This window comes from Lithobates pipiens, unplaced genomic scaffold (genome assembly GCF_037356315.1).
Source record: "Lithobates pipiens isolate NorthernLeopardFrog02 unplaced genomic scaffold, aLitPip1_a1.2 Scaffold_3, whole genome shotgun sequence".
Taxonomy (NCBI): Eukaryota; Metazoa; Chordata; class Amphibia; order Anura; family Ranidae; genus Lithobates; species Lithobates pipiens.
In genome coordinates this window covers 234,496,577-234,516,649 of record NW_027507790.1, presented here as the reverse complement: position 1 = coordinate 234,516,649, position 20,073 = coordinate 234,496,577, and the positions used below count along the sequence as shown (strand labels likewise).

The 20,073-nt window shown below is 40.8% G+C and overlaps 1 protein-coding gene and 1 non-coding gene across 5 annotated transcripts in view; both read right to left on the bottom strand.

Moving 5' to 3' along the window:
• The window catches only part of ZFR (zinc finger RNA binding protein), an 85,781-nt gene that overhangs the window by 29,255 nt on the left and 36,453 nt on the right, over nt 1-20,073 (bottom strand). For 3 of the 4 annotated variants that reach the window (XM_077462899.1, XM_077462902.1, XM_077462901.1), the window contains 5 exons: nt 12,809-13,091; nt 12,061-12,202; nt 9,526-9,765; nt 7,052-7,299; nt 4,754-4,945 (listed from right to left, as the gene is read on the bottom strand). In XM_077462899.1, coding sequence (XP_077319025.1) covers nt 4,754-4,945; nt 7,052-7,299; nt 9,526-9,765; nt 12,061-12,202; nt 12,809-13,091 — 1,105 coding nt within the window. The remainder of the gene's footprint in view (nt 1-4,753; nt 4,946-7,051; nt 7,300-9,525; nt 9,766-12,060; nt 12,203-12,808; nt 13,092-20,073) is intronic. The other variant, XM_077462900.1, reaches the window with a different exon arrangement.
• LOC143941510 (small nucleolar RNA SNORA66) lies at nt 2,450-2,583 on the bottom strand. The gene has a single exon (XR_013264200.1). It is a non-coding gene; the product is annotated as a small nucleolar RNA SNORA66 (small nucleolar RNA).

Genomic DNA, 20,073 nt, shown 5'->3' with positions numbered 1-20,073 from the left:
TGTTAGAATAAATAATAATAAAAAAAAAATATATATATATATATATATATATATATATATATATATATATATATATATATATATATATATATAATATATTTTTTTTTTGTTTGTTTTGTTTAGGGGTTCTAAGTAAAGGGATGGAGAAAGACTGGCAGGCAATCCCATTAGCATTGTTGGTTGTAATTCCAACGGCCACCACAAGAGGGTGCCAGATTCCAGAAGGAACCATAGGATCACAGAAGGCCTCAAAGCCGGGGGGCTCAATTACCGGCCGCCTGCGGCGCGGCCCGACGCGATCGCGCGGGGGGGGGGGGGTCCACGGAGACGGGATACCCCCCAGCTATGCTGCCCCAGGCGCAAGGCCGCTGATTCTAGTCGCCAATGCGACCTGGCGACCGGGTTTTGTCGAGCACTGAGGTAGATACAGTGCTGGTTTTCCAAATACGGAAAACTAGTGCCTACATGCCGTTAACCAGCCATCCTGGCTTATCCATGGATCACGGTAAAAGGCTTAAATATAAATTCTGTACGTCACGGTAAAAAATGTCAAACCACTGCAAATCAGCTATACAAAAAGATGCAGTGTTTGCTCCACCACTCACACCGAGGCCCCATACACACTATTAGATTTTCTGCAGATTTTAGTCTTCAGATTTACCAAACCCATATGAGGTCAAACTTTAAGAGTTTCAATTTGTATGCAATCAGGCAGGCCCTTGCACTACATGGTTTTGGTAAATCTGAAGACAAAAGTCTGCAGAAAATCCAATAGTGTATATGGGTCTTTAGCATTTGTAATACAAAAATGTAAAGAAAAAAAATGCTACTGCCACTTTAAAGCAATATAATACGTTTGTGAATATTGCCATTTTATCAAGCCCAGCCTGTGTTGTACAACACCTGGTTGATCCTGCCTGTGCACCTCCTCCTGACAGTACCCTGACCATGCTAACATAGCTGCTGATCCATGCTAGCGGTCAGTTTACATCCAGTGTCATGCTGCCAATACTAGTATGCTTTCCTAGAGTGCAACTTGCTTGTATCTTCCGTTGTCTATGGAAAGCCATGCCCCCTCCAGACACTACTCAATACTTATCACTGCATAAAGCTGGGGAAAAGGGGAAGCAACATTGTCGCTGGGTCTGTGTATCATTGCTATAGAAAGCCAGATGCTCATCGGCAACCTCACTTCCTGCAATGACGTCAGGGCCCGCTCTCTTGGCATGCCCATCAGCAGGTCCAAAACAGCTCAGTAAAGTGCTGCATAAACTGTCAGCACTATATAAACACCTGCAATAAACAAACAGACGTAGGAAAAGAAGATTCCCATAAGGCCCATTTCACACTTGTGCGACCTGAAAGTTGTGTGACTGATGCGATTGACATGACTTGAAGCAATGCCTGTGTAATCTTGAGGTCTATGGACCTCAAGTCGCATTGAAGTAGTGCAGGAACTAATTGAAGTCACACATATGAATGGTACTCATTGGAAATCATGGGGTACGACTCATGCAACTTTGCAGTCTCAAGTCGCACAAGTGTGAACGGGGCCCCAACTGTGCTGTGAATGCAAACGCTGGTGTGTGTGGTTTAATGACAGCAGTGCCAATGTGCTGCAAACAGCGCTCGGGTCCTATTCCTTGTCCTCATTACACCGTTTACTTTTTTTGTATGAACTTTATTGAAGCATCACACAGGGAACGTTCATTGAAAAAGTAAAGGCTAATACAATTTAGGTTGAATTGTTGCTTCCCCCTCTTCATCCCCGAAATGCTTACTGTTTGTAAAAGGTCTGCGTAAATACCTCTGTTCATCAGCTTGGTCATGTGACCTGAAAGAACTGCCTCCCCTGTGACATTTGCTCTCCTGTAGAAGCAAAATTTTGAACCTAAATTTTAAATTACTTAAACATCACTTAAAAGTGGAAGTCAGAGTTTTTTTAATTAAAAAACCGAACATGTCATACTTACCTGCTCTGTGTAATGGTTTTGCAGAGCAGCCCTAATCCTCCCCTTCTCTAGTCTCCCGCCAGCACTCCTGACTCTCCCAAATCTCCCCTACACATACACACAGAAAGCAACTATCTATGGCAGCATTTGGACAGGCTTTACCGACAAGGACAGGGGGGGCTCAGCCCCGCCCCCTGCTCCTTCTCCTGAGAGCCGGAGAGCCACTGCCCATGTGCACAGTGCTGGATCGAGAGCAGGCTCAAGTATAAGGGGGGCGTACTGCATGCAGTTCTTTTCAGCAAAAACCTTCACAGCAGTTTTGACAATTGGAGTACAACTGGTATGAACAGACCCTCAAAATTAAAATTTCTCCACAAAACTCAATGAGATAAATGAGGGCTTGCATTTTCAGTGCTCGTTAGCATTGCTAAATATTTTCCTTTGCATGATGTGGATACAGATTCCCTTTATGGTCTGGACTTTTTAGGAATGCCAGTGACTGTTTTGTAGAAAAATGGTAGCAAGAGAAACTGGACTCTAATGCAACTTTCTTTTTCTACATAAATTCATATAGCAAACGTGTTCCCCTTGCTTCTGCAACGGCATGCAGAGCTAGTGATCTAGTTTGCAAAAAAATAATAAAAGGAGGCACAAAATGCTCAGAATGTTCTAAGAATTTTTTTATTTATTTTTTCTGTAAAAGGACGTTTGCAAGACAAAAGCCAAAAATCTCAATGTTACAATGTGCACAACCATGGGAAAGGGGAAAGGAATAGAAACAAAGAACAGGGCGGGAAAATATCAGGGAGGACAGGGAAGCCTCAGGGGGATGAGAGGCAAACAAAGTGTCCCAATGGGAACTTCCAGAGGCACGTGACAACATGGAAGTCAAGGGTATAATAGCGTCTCGTCAAAGTCAGCTGGTAGGTACCACCCCTACTATCCAAACATTCAGACTCCGTTCACACCAGCGTTTTGAATCGCAGGTGGAATTCGCTGTGATTCTACCCGTGATTTCAAAATGCACTGTTAAAATGTCAATACATCAGCATGTTCAGGTGCCATTCATTTTTTTTCCCCCACAAATAGATATTTCTTTTGGCGGTATTTTTTTTTTTTTTTTGTGCAAAAAATTTAAAAAAGTGTCAATTTTGAAAGAAAAAAAAAAAAAAATTCGGTTAAAAAATATCTAACAACATTGAAAAAAAAAATCAATTTTTTTCATAAATTTTGGCCATTGAGTATTCAGCTAAATTTTTTTATTTTTTTTCAAAAATATCAATAAGCATACATTGATTGATTTGTGCAAAATTTATAGCATCTGCACAGAGATATCTACTGGAATTTTTTTTTTTTTTTACTAGAAAAGGCGGCAGCAGGACTGCAATATCACGGCAGACAATCTGACACTTTTTTGGGGATCAGTGCTAAAAATATGCACTATCACGGTATGAATGACACTGGCTGAGAAGGGGTTAATGTCAGGGGGCGATCAAAGGGTTAAATGCGTCCACGGCATGTGGACGCAACCTAGGTGTAGTATGGGTCTATATTCATATATAACTTTAGTTATTGAATTACAAAAATAGTTAAGAGTGATTACTTATATCTATATACAACATGTTTAATGCATGAGGCTTCTGCTTCATTATGCGATGGGAAGTTGGGAACCTTTGACCTTTTCTTTTCATCAGTTGTAGCTATTGTCTTCACTACCATATAAATATGACTGGGAGACCAGTCTGGAGGCGGAAGCTTGAATTGTTGTGGCCTATCATCTCCAGGTAGCTCATTTAAAAAATGAGCCAATGACTCCCCTGGATTGAATATGCTGTATTTATCCTGCATCCGTATCATCTGTAATCAAACCTAAAGTAAATCTTTATTACATTCTTTGTGCGTTGCTGTGTTTTAATCCTTGCATTTACTGACCACATATCTGAAAGGGTAAATATATGAATGAACCTATGGTTAAATGCAACACATAATTTAACCCCTTAATACACTAGGGAAATGGATTATATTCCCTGTTTTCCCCCCATCAGAATGGAGCTCCGCCTTGTTTACATAGGCAGAGCTCCGTTCTGTGTAATTTCCAGATCATAGCAGAAGCGGCACGCCCCCCTACCTGGAAGTGTGGAATCATGTATAGATGCACGATTCTGCGCAGCCACCCTGTAGCAGTAAATCTGGTTAAGTGGTTAATTTACAACATCAACTCAGTATTTTTGTTTACAAAAAAAAAAAACTGAACTCCAGCCTTCTCATCAGTCTTGCAGAGTTGTACTGGCTCCTGTCCTGTACTGAAAATGCTTACTCTGATTCCACTGCACACCAAGTTTTCTCAACAAGAATTAGAAGCTATAGCAAGTCATGAAGAACCCAACTCATCCTTGTCTTTCATTCATTGGATTGCAATTATTTCCATCATGGAGGATCTAGGCCCTAACCATCAAGACATGCTTGGATCAGGGTTCTTGAGAGGTGCACTGAAGGGTGCTGTGATCTTTTCAGAAAGAAGTGTACAGCACCCACTAGCCCCTCCTACCAGCCAAGATCTGTCTGTATTGCATATAGGACTTAGATATGTAATGAAAACAAAGATTTTAAAACATTAGCAGGGTAATGAGGTGGGAAAGGAGGAACGAGAGAACGCAAAAAATAAGCCAATTAACTTTTGACATTTTAAAGTCTTGCAAACCATGTATTCCTACCAGACTGACCAATGAGGTCCTTCCCTCCCTGAGGCATTCTGATAAATTACACAGACTGTTTATTAGGTTTATACAATTAAAACATACCTTTTGGTGTTTAGCACCCCTGATGTGGGCAGCATAAGCATCTGCCCCTGTGCAAGACACATCACAGAGCTCACAGCGGAGCTGGTTCTGGGTCCCACGGACTGCTGTACTGCTGCTGGTTGTGTTTTGGGAGGCTTTTAAGGCGGCTTCTTTCTTCTTGTGCTTTTGGCCTTCTAAATGCTCCTTGTACGTCTGTTGTGACACACACAAAGATAAGAATTGACTACCTGCATTATGAACATAAAAATCTAACAATCTTTGATGACCCATTCAGATACAGCAGTCTGTTAACTTGCACAGAGTCACAACTTAGTGCTCCTATCATTGAGGCAGCCGATTCATTACAAATGAGCTGCCAAGCGCGCCTCAACAGACCAAAAGAGGTACACATGACCCTTTTATGGGAACACTGCCCACCACAACAAATCGTATGTACAGTTCATTGAAATGCTATCTACAATAAATACTTCAAAACACTGCAGTTAAAAACAGAGGCATTGATGTGTACTGCTTCAACGTAAAGTCTGAATTGGGCCTTAAAATGTTACTAAACCCAGAAGCCTGCATTCACTATATCTGGTCTTCCACAGTACACAGAACATGGAAATGCAATTATTTTAATAAATATAAACTGCTAAATACCTTTTCTCATCAGCAGTATAAAGCCATCTTGTGACTATCAGTGTCTGGTTAAAGCTTGTAGGAGTTTTCATATAGCAATACACACCATGTGCAGAGTGACCCCAAGGCTCTGTACAATCAGCAGATGGATTGGGGACAGTAAAAGGGGAGGATCAGAGAATACAGGAACAAACAGCCTTTTTACACAAAGCAGATGATTAACCCCCCTGGGTAACACAGGGAGTATAACAAGCATGCTTTACTGCTTATACAGACCGATTTTACTGTTGTGGGTTTAGAAACACTTTAAAGTCAGTGGCCCTTAAAGTTGGTGCAAACTGATTGACTGAACCTCAAGGTCTTGGGACCCAATTCAGATAAAAAAAACTGTTAATTTACAAGATTTCATAAAGTAGTGCAGAAGTGATTTTCAAACAAATGGTTGCTGTCAACACCCTATGGCCCCTCTCACACTGGGGCGGGAGGTGTGTCGGCAGTAAAGCGCCGCTATTTTTAGTGGTGCTTTACCGTCGGATTTGTGGTGCTATTTGGCAGTTAGCGGGGTGGTTTTACTGAGAAAGGGTTAAAAACCTCTGCAGAGGCGCTTTGCCGGCGGTATAGCTGCGCTGCCCCATTGATTTCAATGGGCAGGAGCAGTGAATACACTACTCCAAAGATGCAGCTAGCTGGACTTTTACCATCCTGCTAGCGCACTGCTCCAGTGTGAAAGCCCTCGGGGCTTTCACATTGGAGACAAAGAAGCGACTGTTTCAGGGAGCTTTGCAGGTGCTATTTTTAGAGCTGCAGCACCTGCAAAGTGCCCCAGTGTGAAAGGGGTCTATGTGTCCCCACAGGTATAGACAAACCTAGAATGGTGAATGGTGCTGTGCTACCATACAATTAAAAATGATGCAATGCATTAAGAAAAAAAAAAAAAAAAAAGTTAACTTGATTATATATTATTGCCACAGTTTTTACTTCACGTTTTTGTATTTTTGATATGGCATTCGATATGGTAATATTTTTATTTTGACATGTATGGTAGCACAGCACCATTTGCCACTCTAAGGATGCACTTCAAATAACTGCAGTGATCTTAAAGTAGAACTACAGGCAAAGCTTGTTTTTTTCATTTTGGATAGAGCAAGGGAGGGTTTATAAGGTCGCCGGAAATACAGTCCACATTGGAAGATTTTCCCCTCTTACTTTTCTGGGGACAACACAAATTTGGGGATTTTCCTTCTGTTTACCTTTCAACAATAATAGTAAACAGGACAAATAGAGGGCGAGTCTCCTTACAGGGGGACACCCAAGCATTATAATCCCTCTCCAATCTACCCAAATCTAAATAAAAAAAAATAAAAAAATAAAAAAAGAACAAAGGGGAAAAAGATTTGCCTTAAAATGACATGGCAATTCATTGTAGACAAACTAGAAATGGGTGTCATTGTTTAGAATGGGAGCTGCAGGACAGCATTCAGAAAAATTTATTCCATTCATGACAGCTAGAAGTACTGTCTAGAAAGACTGCCCTAGTGAAAATGTGCATTACAAAAGATCAGCGGCCACAGGGAAGAGATACCTTCACAAGCCACAGACCTAAGATACAGAGCTTAAATGACAGACAACACCAGTTAATGATATGCATTATCAGCCAGAGACAATCAAGAAGTGTACCTGAGGTCCAGCACAGCTAATCTTGCAGACATCACAGTAGTGGATCTGAGGTGGTTTGGGAGGCTGTTTAGGCTTCAGTTGCTTATTCTGAAAAGTAGTTTTCTTAGTAAAGTTGGACCCAGTCCAGGCGGCAGAGGCAGCCACTGCTGCAGCAGCTGCTGCCTGTTTTTGCTGTTGCTGCTGCTGTTGTTGATAATAGGAGGAGGCAGCCGAGTACACTGCTGCTTCATAACCCGAGTATGTTGCACCTGAAGAAAAAATAAAATAATGGTAAGCATGCACCCTAATATTAATACGACACCCCATTCAAACATAAGACAAGCGTAAAATAAACTCCAGGAACTTTTTTTGGGACCATTACAAGGCATTTCTAATGTGGACTTGATTACTGTACAAATCTTATTTATGCTGGATACTACACACATCGCTCTTCTTCCACAATAGAGTCCCACCTCTCCTACAGTAGAAGATCCAGTTATTAACGTGCCCCCTCCTCCATTCACAAGAGAGCTGTATTCTTTTCACAAAATGCCTTCTGTGAAATGACAAGGGGAGGGTAAAACGTAGGATCCTTTACTACACGAATGGGAACTGTTACAGCTCCAGAAAAGTGCTGTGTAGTACCCAGCATGAGGGAAACGAAGAATTGTACCATAATCAGAGATTACACATTGGATAGTCTTTATTAGAGGTCACCTATTTACATAGGGTTTTTTAATCTGTGTGCTTGGGCCTCTTTCACACTGGCGACTCCGTAAAGGGGAATCCGCCTGGCTCAGTGGGAGATCTTTCCGATGATCCCCACTGAGCAGGTGGACGACAAGTCCTGTCTGCTCTGGAGTCCTGTCCACTCCGTCTGTTTTTGGTGGACAGGATCAGATTGGATGGTGGCTGGTGTCTGCGGACATCCGCTGAGCCATAGAAGAGTCTAAAGGGTACAATCAGGTCCACCTGAAAAAATGATGGGTGGAGCTGATCGGATCGCCCGTATGAAAGGGGTCTTAGTGCAGTCCAGATTAGATAGATACATGCAAATGCAATGCATGTACTGTATTAATTATGCTAAAGAAAACTCAATTTGACCTCAGCCCCTTTTACATGGGCTTTCTGATCAGGTCTGCCTGTCCGTTTTTCAGGCAGACCTGATCGGACACTCCATTCACTTCTATGGAGTGGACATCCACCGCTATCAAATCTGTGAAATCTAGATGGTTTCCATCTGTCTGGAGGATCGGATGAAAACAGACAGGCGGTCCGTTTTCATCCAATCTCCCCATAGAGGAAAGCGGGACTGACAGGTCCATCTCAACACGGTAAGCAGAGACAGACCGGTCGATCCGCCCGCTGAGCAAAGCGGACCGCCCCACCCATGTTAAAGAGCTCTTACAGTCTCATAAAAAGTAGCCGGGCGTCAAAAGAACATCCAAGTAGGATTGCAGCCTCTTGCCACGTTTTTCTTTTTTTTTTATCCAGGAGTCAGTATAATTACACTGTATAAAGAAAATGATGGGAAGAGTTGGGGTTTTTTGCTCTAAAGATACCCAACCTTGATATTTGACTTTTCCAGAGCACAGGATTGACAGCACTCAGAAGACTTTACCTGGTACAACCTTTGATAAAGGAAGGGCAAAGGGCAAGCTCTAGGAATACACACAGGTAAAAGACTGCTATAGTACTTTATCTACTGGGTATTGTGGTGTTGCACTAAGTCACTGCATTTGTCCTGGCTATTCCGGAAAAATTCTGTTTTTCCTGGTTTGAAATGTTGGAGATGTGCATCCCCTGACCCCTTACAATCTCTCACATACAGACAACTGTATAAATCAATACTGAAGTTGCTCATAAGCACTAGCCTGATTCCAACCGGTCATGGAGGGCTAAATTTGATAAGTTATACTACCTTATAAAAAAAGTTACAGAATTTTAAGCAAATAGGAGCTTCAACAAAAGTCAACTGGACAGACAGAATGGACTTTCCAACTAGTTGCAGCATTAACTAGATAAAAAAAACATTTAATCAATTGGTTCGACATGTTGCCTGAAAGTTTCCTTTACTCTGACCAGTAGAATAAATACAACAAAAGGAACTTGTGCTGGTAGGCTTATTGCAATCAGAAAAAAGTAAACATTGCTGATCAAGTGCAAATAAAAAGATAGCACTCAGAAGAACATACTGTGCAGTAACTATATTAAAAAGGAACTTGTGTTAAAAAATATGGGAATTGTCATAGCAGACTTGATTTTAAAAAAGTTACATGCTCCAGGGTTCCCATCCTAAATTGGGGTTTACTAGTGAAGAAATAAGGAAGACCATCTCAGATCATGCATCTCCAACAATAAGACCGTAACAGTAGCTCCCAATTCTATCCCAACTTTTACAAATCAGCAAATGCCTTTATTTGTATAAATACTTTATAATTTTTTCAAACTTTGAAATTATGTAGAAAAAAAAAAAAAAAAAAAACAGTAATTACCAGAGTAAGTAACAGCAGTTGTGCTGTAGGTGGCGCCCTGTGTGTACGAGGGAACCGCAGTGGCACCAACAGGTTGCACAGTGGAGGACACGGGATATATGGAGAAGGTAGTTGTTGCTGGATTTGGGTTGGCAGGCTTGATGGCTGTCACTTGTCGAGTCTGTTGAGCTTGTGTGTACTGAGCAGCACCCTGGCTGTAGCCAGCCTTGGGGGCAACTGGAAGAGACAATGCGAAAGGAGCTGGTACACAAGAGGAAGAAAAGATGTATTGCAGAAAACAATGTGATTTAGTTGCATAGTTTTGGGAAATGTTTTATAACTCTATAACTAAAATTACTATACTTAGTATTAGTAGCTCCTTCTGGAGAACATGGCATGGCCTAAAAACAAAATATATAAGAGCAGTCTTGACGGTTTATACAGTTTAAACATTAAAATAAACATTTTATAGCAGAGAGCAGATAACAATATCTAAACTCCACTGCATACAGCAGTATTACTCAATGAGCCAGTATTTTACATCCATTCATAAAAGCAGGCAAAAGGTGTATTTTGCTGTGACCCACTGAGTTCTCTGCTAGGATCAGACCACATTAAATTGAACCCCCCCCACAAAAAACAACACACACTATAAAAAGGTGCTGAATGAGGCAAGGTGGTGTGCGACTCAACATGGCACATCCTTCATAGGAAATCAATAGCTTATCAACTGCATTCCTTATTGAAAAAAACGACATATCCAAGTATACAACTGACTCAAACCCCAAAAACCTGCGTTCTTAAAAACAAGGAGTGAGTCCAAAAGGGTGAATGAATCAGACTGATCATTCACTGCTTTATAAGTACGCCAAACTGCCTAAAATGTCATATGACTACATGAAATTATGTAGAATGCGGCGATCACTAATGCTGTGTCTCAGTCTGACACACTGCATCTCCGATCGTGGTATGAAGGATGAAATGCATTTTCTGGATTTTTATTGTTATTCTGTCTCACTGTTAAAATAAACCTATTAAAATTATAGACTGATCATTTTGTCAGGGGGCAAATGTACAAAATCAGCAGAGGATCAAAAATACTTATTTCCCCCCCTTACTGTACACACACACACACACACACACACACACACACACACACACACACACACACACCCCATTGTTATTACGTTTTTGTACCAAAGACATGTAGCAGAATACATTCTGGCCAAAATGTAAGAAATTTGACTTTTTATTGGCTAGGTTAAACATTTCTATTAATATTTATTTTCAAAATTGTCTTTTTTCATTTAGATTGCGAAAAAAAAAAAAAACCCAAACAGTGGTGATCAAACCACCAAAAGAAAGCTTGGATTTGTGTGGGAGAAATAAAAAAAAAAAAAAACACAACACACACACAAATTTCTTTTGGGTACAGCTAAAGTAGTGCAGTGCTAAAAAAAACAAAAAATGGCCTGGTCATGAAGGGGGTAAAATCTTCAGGAGCTGCACTGGTATCGCAGGTGGTAAACATGAGTTCAGCAAATACCATCAACAAAGAGAATCAAGACAATCTATAGTATACATTTTGGTAGCCAGTCTGTTTAACCACTTCAGCCCAGAAAGGTTTTACCCCTTAATGACCAGGCCATTTTTTGCAATCATTTCTTCATCAATTTAGGCCAATATGTATTCTGCTACAAGTTTTTGGTAAAAAAAAATAAAAAAAATAAAAAATTCCAATATTTTTGCACAAAATCATGTAGGAGTATGTGATTTTGTGCAATAGAGACAACCTGACGCAGTAAATATGTGGTAGGCGGTCTTCAAGTGGTTAAGCCCCCCTCACTGGGCCGTCAGCGGTAAAGAGACACTATTTTTAGTGGCACATTACCGTTTTTGTGGGGGTTTTCAAAAAAGGCGGCGGTTCGGCAGCGGTGCCCATTCAGTTCAATGGGCAGGAGCAACAATGCTGCTTGCAGGACTTTTTTTTTAGCATCCTACCAGCGTGCTGCTCCAGTGTGAAAGCACTCAGGCCTTCACACTGGAGAGACAGGAGCGGCTCTTTACAGGCGCGATTTTTAGCGCTGCAGTGCCTCAGTGTAAAAGGGGTCTAAAAGTAAGGCTATAAAAAAATAAAAATAAAAAAATAAAAAAATAAAAAAAGAGGACTGTTAACAGGCTAGTTAGAACGGAGGCACTAGCAGTACCCACATGTATCTTTAGGTGAACAAACAAGATCTGGGAGATCCTTGAAGTCTGTCACATGCTTATTTCAGCGCCTTAGACCTTCCTAGGCTGGCCCTAAATGCCAAAAGGAAGGAATGAGAAGAGGGCTAGATTTCCATCATAGTGGGAAAGGTAAAGGTATGGACAGGTACTGTTTGGCGTCAGCACTGTGCTGCCACAGCCCATTTAGTAACCACAACTGGTAATGCTATGTCAGGATATTTTTATAATCTGGAACAAATATTGCCTGAGAAAATGGCAGGATTTCCACAATGTATTTAATGTATTGAGCTTTAAATGCTGAAACATCAATAATTATAAGACACCTACCTGTTTGGTAGTAGGATTCCGCCACAGATTGCTGAGGCTGAGCAGCTGCTACAGCTGCTGCAGTTGCTGTTGGCTGCTGGTAGTAAGCCTTGGTGTCATATGTTACAGCAGGAGCTGTGGACCGGACGTAAGAGTACGAGTCCTGGTGAAAGAATTTAGCAAGGTTACCAACTCTCAGAGATACAACATTGGTAGAAACAAAAACACTATTCTCTTATCGGTATAAAACCGGACCCAATATATTTTAAATACTTTATGCATTAACAAAATTGTATTGGTATACTTAAAGGAAAATCCCCAATCCTCTTTTGCAGGTGGACCTTGGTGTTGCAGTGTGGCTTTACATATAGCTATTAAAAAAAGGTATGCAAAGCCTTCATTTTTTAATGTAGAAATAGTTTAATTTTCTGACTAGCTAGACTGAATGCTATTTTTTTTCCCCCATTGTACAGAGCTAAAAAACAAACCCCTCAGTTCAACAAAGAACATATGTTGCAAGGAATTCAATTCAACTGAAAATGAAACAGGAAGCCACATTTAACACATAAAATCTTCAAGGGGCCACACCTAGATTACAAATGTTACATTAACAATTACAACTTACACTGTTTTCCAGAAAAATATATTTCTAAAAACCTGTCCACAATATTTCTAAAAACCTGTCCACAATATTTCTAAAAACCTGTCCACAAAAAATGGTTGAAAGTTTTTCCCTGTTAAAAAAATAAATAAATCTTGCACAAGTTACCTGGTAATTCTGTGTTGTGACTGGAGGTGGTGGCGGAGGAGCTTCCTGCTGCCGTTGAGTGTAGCCGTAATCTGTCGCTGTATGACCTGTTGGATAGCCCCCATAAGCCGCTGCAGATGCAGCAGCTGCCACGGCAACGGGAGCGGGCCGAGCTACGGCAACTGTGGCTGCTGCTGGAGCATAGGCTGCTGTCACAGTGTGAGCCGCCACTGGAGCCTGATGAACAGTATAGCTACCCACAGTGGTTGGATGTGAATAGGCTACTCCTGATGCTGGTTGCTGGCTAAGAGTAAAACAGGTGGAGGAAAAAAAAAAAAAAATTCAAGTTAGGGCAGGCATTGAATTTATGCTGACCATGCACTGTGAGCTACCTTACTAGTCAAGGTGCATCTCTCAATTAAGAAAATAAAAGATTTTCAACTAGCTGCAAGAAACACTTGTGATCTGTGCCTAAGGTGTGGGCCTCAAGAAAATAAAATATAAAAAATAAAAATAAAACTATATATGGAAAAATAATCAACCCCTTTAAAGAAATCACATTTTGTTGCTTTGCAGCCTGAAATGAAAATGCAGTTTGTTTTATCCAGCTGCATTTACTCAGTGTAAACAACCAAGTGAAAAATATAAACATCATGTCAGGGAAAAAAAAAACCCCAGCATCAGAGTTGGAAAAAGGATTCCCCCATGTCAGTCTTTTGCTTTAATGCAAGAGTTTAATCTGTTGGGATATGTCTCTATTACCTTTGCACATGTAGACTTTGCAATATCTGCCCACGTTCATTTTAAATTTGATGGTGAGCATTTGGGGAATGCAGTCTTCAAGTTATTCCACAAATTTTCAATGGAGTTTAAGTCTGGGCTCTGACTAGGCCATTGATCCTTTTCTCCTTCAACCACTGTGGTAATTTTTGCTGTGTGCTTTGGGTCATTGTCATGTTGGAAGGTAAACCTTCTTCCCATTGACAACTTTCTGGCAGAAGAAGACATTTACCTTCTGTCTTGACGAGTGCTCCAGTCCCTGCAGCAAAGAAATATCCCCATAACAGGATATTACCCACCTCCATGCTTTATTGTAGGAATGGTGTCATTTGAATGGTGAGCTGTATTGTATTTCGCCAGACATACTGTTTGGTGTTGAGGCCAAATAATTCAATTTTAGTCTCATCTGACCAGAACAACTTTTTCCATGAGGCTTCAGAATCTTCAAGGTGTGTTTTGGCAAAGCTCAGTCATGACTGCATGTGGCCTTTCTTGAGGAGCGGCTTCTTTCTTGCAACCCTCCCATACAAGTCACAATTATTGAGAATCACAGGCACACAGTAACCACTCTTTGAAGCTGGAATTCATGACAAAGTTGCTGTAGGCCTCTTGGTAGCGCCTCTGACCAGTTTCCTTCTTGGCGCTATCATCCAGTTAAGAGCAATGTCTTGATCCAGGGAGGGTCTGTGTTCTACCAAATACCTTCCACATAATAGACTTCACTTTGCTTCTAGGTATTCATAAAAGGTCTTTGAATTTTCTTTTTGTATCCATCCCGACTTGTGTCTGTATCCCAGAGATCTTCTGACACTGCCTTGTCACCCATAGTTGATCGTTTGCTTCAGTTGCACTATCAGGGACAGAATATTTCCAGGAAGGCTTTTTGTGATGAGCTAAATGACCACAGGTGATCACAGTTGAAAATGAAATGGCTTTGAGTGCCATTGAGACAATGATTAGCTACAACCGATTGAGTTTACAAGTCATTTTTATGAGGGGGTGGGTGATCTTTTTTCACTTCAGTGATTTGGTTTTTTATATATTTTTTCCTGACATGGTTTGAGTTAGACCTCTCACTTGGATGTTATAAGTTGCACTGGGCAAATACAGCTGGATAAAACAATCTGTGTCTCGTTTCAGGCTGCAAAGCAACAAAATAATTATTTTACAAGGGAGCGATTCTTTTATATACCTGCTATGCACTACTGCACTTACAATTTTCACATAGTCCCCCTGCAAAGTTCAACAATTCTTCATTGAATCCCGCAAAAAAAAAAAAAAAGTCCACCAAAATACAGCTTCCTGTGATAGGGTGGCAACAATGCTGAACTGCATCTGGATTCAGAGCAGAGTTGCCACTTTTATGTAGAATAAGATATTGTAGGGGGTGTGGCTATCCGCATTGTCATTGCTGATTGAGAAGTCCATAGCTGGTCAATCAGCACTTGGTCAAAACCAATGCTGCCCACTGGGTTCTGATCTCCTCTTCAGTCCATCATGAATGCTGCTGCTAGATTCCTCTACCTTACCAACCGCTCATTGTCTGCTACCCCTCCACTGGCTTCAGATTGCCCAGCAAATGAAATTCAAAAACCCTGACATACAAAGCCATTCTCAACTCTGCCCTGAGCTACATCACCAAATATATCTCTAAATATCACCCAAACCGTCCTCTGTTTCTCCCATGACCTGCTCTCAAGCTCTCGTCGTCTGAAATCCTGAATTATAATACCCTCCCAAGGTAAGCTGTGGTGTCTGGGAAGGGGAGTGCAAGAACACACCAATTAAAGAGGATTTGGCCCAGTCATGGAATGTAAAGAGAGTATTGGTAAACTTTATTTTGCTTGTACATCACATAGTAACTGCTTTTAGTACATGCTTAAATTGCTATGCAGAGGCCTTCAAACTGTAACTTCTTTGTCCATGCAGGCTAAACACTTCCGTTTGATTGCAAAATTATTATAACACAACTATATTTATGGGGGTCTTTATGCATGTCATCAATTAGGCCCCTTTCATACTGAGGCGCTTCTAAACTACCCATAAAACACGGAGCATTTTCAGTGCACTTTTTAAAATGACACGCAGCTCAAAAACTGCTCCAAAGACGGTTTTGGAAGAGCTTTTGAAGCACTTTTCAGTCACGTCGCATTTATTTCAATAGAGGGGCGTTTTTGAGTCGCTTTTTTAAACTCTCCAAAAATGCTGCGTGCCGTGTTTGTTTCACCGCACTGTCTGCGCACCGTCCCAGTGTGAAAGCATTCATGGATTTTAATGGGAAGCAATGTTAAAGCTTTTCAGGGGCCTTAACGCCAAAGCACCTGCAAAAACTCCATAGTCTGGTATATGTGGAAGAAATGAAGCCATTAAAAGCAAACAAGTTGTAAGAGAAACCTGGATATTACCATTGCTGACCTCTCCTCGAAGTGCAAGCTGCCTGGCAGTCTGGTTGACCCCTTTTGCTTCAATACTTTGAGTTAGATCTGAACAAGTACATAAGAACTTCTAAGCTCCTAATCCGTGCACTTGTTCTTGGACAGCGACTCAAAGTACTGAAGACCGTGGTTCTGCATAAAAGATTTTTCAACATGCCAGCAGTCACCATACTTCTTACATCATATTTACCTTAAGCTGTGTATATGGTCAGTGTTCCACTAATATGCACTGCACTGACAGCAGTCAATAAGGGTTATAAATTCAGCTGCCCCTACCCTCAATTCTATGCGTTCTCATCTGCTTATACTTTTTTGCTCAGTTTCAATTGTCAAAGTTTGTACATGGTTTGTGTTACACAGGGCAGACAATTCTGGGTGTCTGGTTTAGGTAATCCATGCACTTTACTGACAGACCTCCAAACTATGTAAATTGAGACAAGGTTGTTAATGGGGGTAGGTTTCAAACTAAGGCAGCCTAGTCTCATTAGGAACATAGAGCAAATCTAAAACAATGTTTCTATGATTAACTGTTACATTAGATGGAAAGAGAATTGTGCACAAGTTTGATTAACATGGTGGCTGAGGAATGACACCTATGCTGTACAGAGCCAATGCACAATGTTATTGGGGGGGATATAGCAATGTACATATTTTATATAGACAATCTGAAAAAAAATAATAATCCACATACACAGTGAGGTGACAAAAGTATTTGAACCCCCTGCTTATTTTGTAGGTTTGCCCCTACTGACAAAGAAACGATCAGTCTATAATTTTAATGGTAGGTTTATTTTAACAGTGAGAGACAGAACAAAAATATCCAAAAAAAAGGCATAAAAAAAAAAAAAAAAAAGAGAGAAGAAGAAGAGAGAAGAAGAAGAGAGAAGAAGAAGAGAGAAGAAGAAGAGAGAAGAAGAAGAGAGAAGAAGAAGAGAGAAGAAGAAGAGAGAAGAAGAAGAGAGAAGAAGAAGAGAGAAGAGAGAAGAGAGAAGAGAGAAGAGAGAAGAGAGAAGAGAGAAGAGAGAAGAGAGAAGAGAGAAGAGAGAAGAGAGAAGAGAGAAGAGAGAAGAGAGAGAAGAGAGAAGAGAGAAGAGAGAAGAGAGAAGAGAGAAGAGAGAAGAGAGAAGAGAGAAGAGAGAAGAGAGAAGAGAGAAGAGAGAAGAGAGAAGAGAGAAGAGAGAAGAGAGAAGAGAGAAGAGAGAAGAGAGAAGAGAGAAGAGAGAAGAGAGAAGAGAGAAGAGAGAAGAGAGAAGAGAGAAGAGAGAAGAGAGAAGAGAGAAGAGAGAAGAGAGAAGAGAGAAGAGAGAAGAGAGAAGAGAGAAGAGAGAAGAGAGAAGAGAGAAGAGAGAAGAGAGAAGAGAGAAGAGAGAAGAGAGAAGAGAGAAGAAGAAGAAGAAGAAGAAGAAGAAGAAGAAGAAGAAGAAGAAGAAGAAGAAGAAGAAGAAGAAGAAGAAGAAGAAGAAGAAGAAGAAGAAGAAGAAGAAGAAGAAGAAGAAGAAGAAGAAGAAGAAGAAGAAGAAGAAGAAGAAGAAGAAGAAGAAGAAGAAGAAGAAGAAGAAGAAGAAGAAGAAGAAGAAGAAGAAGAAGAAGAAGAAGAAGAAGAAGAAGAAGAAGAAGAAGAAGAAGAAGAAGAAGAAGAAGAAGAAGAAGAAGAAGAAGAAGAAGAAGAAGAAGAAGAAGAAGAAGAAGAAGAAGAAGAAGAAGAAGAAGAAGAAGAAGAAGAAGAAGAAGAAGAAGAAGAAGAAGAAGAAGAAGAAGAAGAAGAAGTTTAAATTGATTTGCATTTTAATGAAACAAGCATTTGATCTAACAAATCAGTGAGATTTCTGGATCCCAGGTGTCTTCTATACAGGCTATGAGCTGAGATTAGGCATACTCTCAAAGAGTGTGCTCCTAATCTCAGTTTATTACCTGTATAAAATACAACTGTCGACAAGCAAACCGATTCCAATCTCTCCACCATGGACAAGACCAAAGAGCTGTCCAAGGATGTCAAGGACAAGATTGTAGATCTACAGAAGGCTGAAATGGGCTACAAGACCATCGGTAAGCAGCAGCCGGTGCGTTTATTCGCAAATGAAAGAAGCACAAAATAACTCAATCTCCCTCAGTCTGGGGCTCCATGCAAGATCTCACCTTGTGGAGTTTCAATGATCATGAGAATGGTGAGGAATCAGCCCAGAACTACACAAGAAAATCTTGTCAATGATCTCAAGGCAGCTGGGACCATAGTCACCAAGAAAACCATTGGTAACACTACGCTGTGAAGGACTGAAATCCTGCAGTGCGCACAAGGTCCTCTTTATCAAGAAAGCACATCAGGCCCATCTGAAGTTTGCTAATATCTGAATGATTCAGAGGAGAACTGGGTGAAAGCGCTGTGGTCAGATGAGACCAAAATCAAGTTCTTGGTCATCAACTCAACGTGCCGTTTGGAGGAGGAGGAATGCTGCCTATGAGCACAAGAACACCATACCCACCGTCAAACATGGAGGCAGAAACTCTGTTTTGGGGTGTTTTTCTGCCAAGGGGACAGGACAAATTCACTGCATTAAAAAGGGACGATGGCCATGTACCGTCAAATCTTGGGTGAAAACCTCCTTCCCTCAGCCAGGGCATTGTAATGGGTAGTGGATGTGTATTCCAGTATGACAATGAGTGGCCTAGCCAGTCTCCAGACCTTAATTCCATATAAAATATGTGGGGAAGCCGAAGGTTCGAGTTACCAAACATCAGCCTTGAAACCTTAATGACTTGGAGAGGATCTGCAAAGAGGAGTGGGACAAAATCACTCGAGATGTGTGCAAACCTGTTGGCCAACTACAAGAAACGTCTGACCTCTGCGATTGCCAACAAGGATTTTGCCATCAAGTACTATATCCTGTTTTGCGAAAGGGTCAAATACTATTTTTCACTCATTAAAATGCAAAATCAACTTTTTTGAAATGTGTTTCTGGATATTTTTGTTGTCATTCTGTCACACTGTTAAAATAAACCAACCATTAAAATTATAGACTGATTTGTCAGTGGGCCAACATAGAAAATCAGCAGGGGATTAAATACTCCACCCCCCCTCCCCATATACACTTCTCTCTTCTGTAACAAGGCAGGGACAAGTAACATGATGAATATGGTGGTAATCGAATAAGGAAATAGAGAACACATCAGGTCTCCACTTGGCTCAAGAGTTCTCGGAAACCCTGGTTCTCTTATGTCCCGTTACCTACACTCACCATTTCCAATAAAATGTAGCCATTAAATGGAAGCCACTGTCTTTAACTTTTCTTTAGCCATAATCTTTTTTTGAGATAGGAATATGGACTATAACGTGGTCCTAAGGTTTTTTTGTCCAGGGTATTGTCTTCCAAGAGTTATTGGGTTTTTATATATATTTTACATGAATTTAAAAAACTACAGTTAATGAATTTTCACAATGCATTGAACCACCACTAAATGTACACTAGTAGTGCATACACATTTTAGCATGCAGGTCATTGTGAATGAGCCCTTAGCCTTCACCTCAAACCCTGTACCACCCCTTTGATCCTAAACCCTGGTTTGACATGGAAATGCTGCTTATGCTAATCCTTACATAAAGCCCCACCAACTACTAGTGCAAAGCCCCTTACCACCTTCATTTGCCTCTACTATCCATACAGGGTTTTTAAAGAGAATCTGGCAACGGTATGGAGTCTAAAGAACTGCACATTCTGTAAAGCTCTGCCTCAATCCTCGCACAATATATCCTTCATGCTAGGGGAACTTAGGGGCTCCCCCAACTATAAACATAGCTTTTTATCTCCTTAAAGTGAAACTTCACTCTGTCAACATTGGCCATTTCTAATCTTTATGCTGCTAGCATTAGTAAATAGATGGGAAGGTATATCATTTACTGGATTTAAACTTTTTCCCCACCGTTTCTTCAGTTCCTTCCTGGTTTCTTGCCTAGGCAAATGAGGTCATAGACCAAGTCTTCAGGAGGGGAAGAGGGTTTTTGGCAGATGGAGACCAGGAAGTAAATGCTACATGAATCTGCCCTTACTCAAAATGGTAATGGCCAGAAGTGCTAGC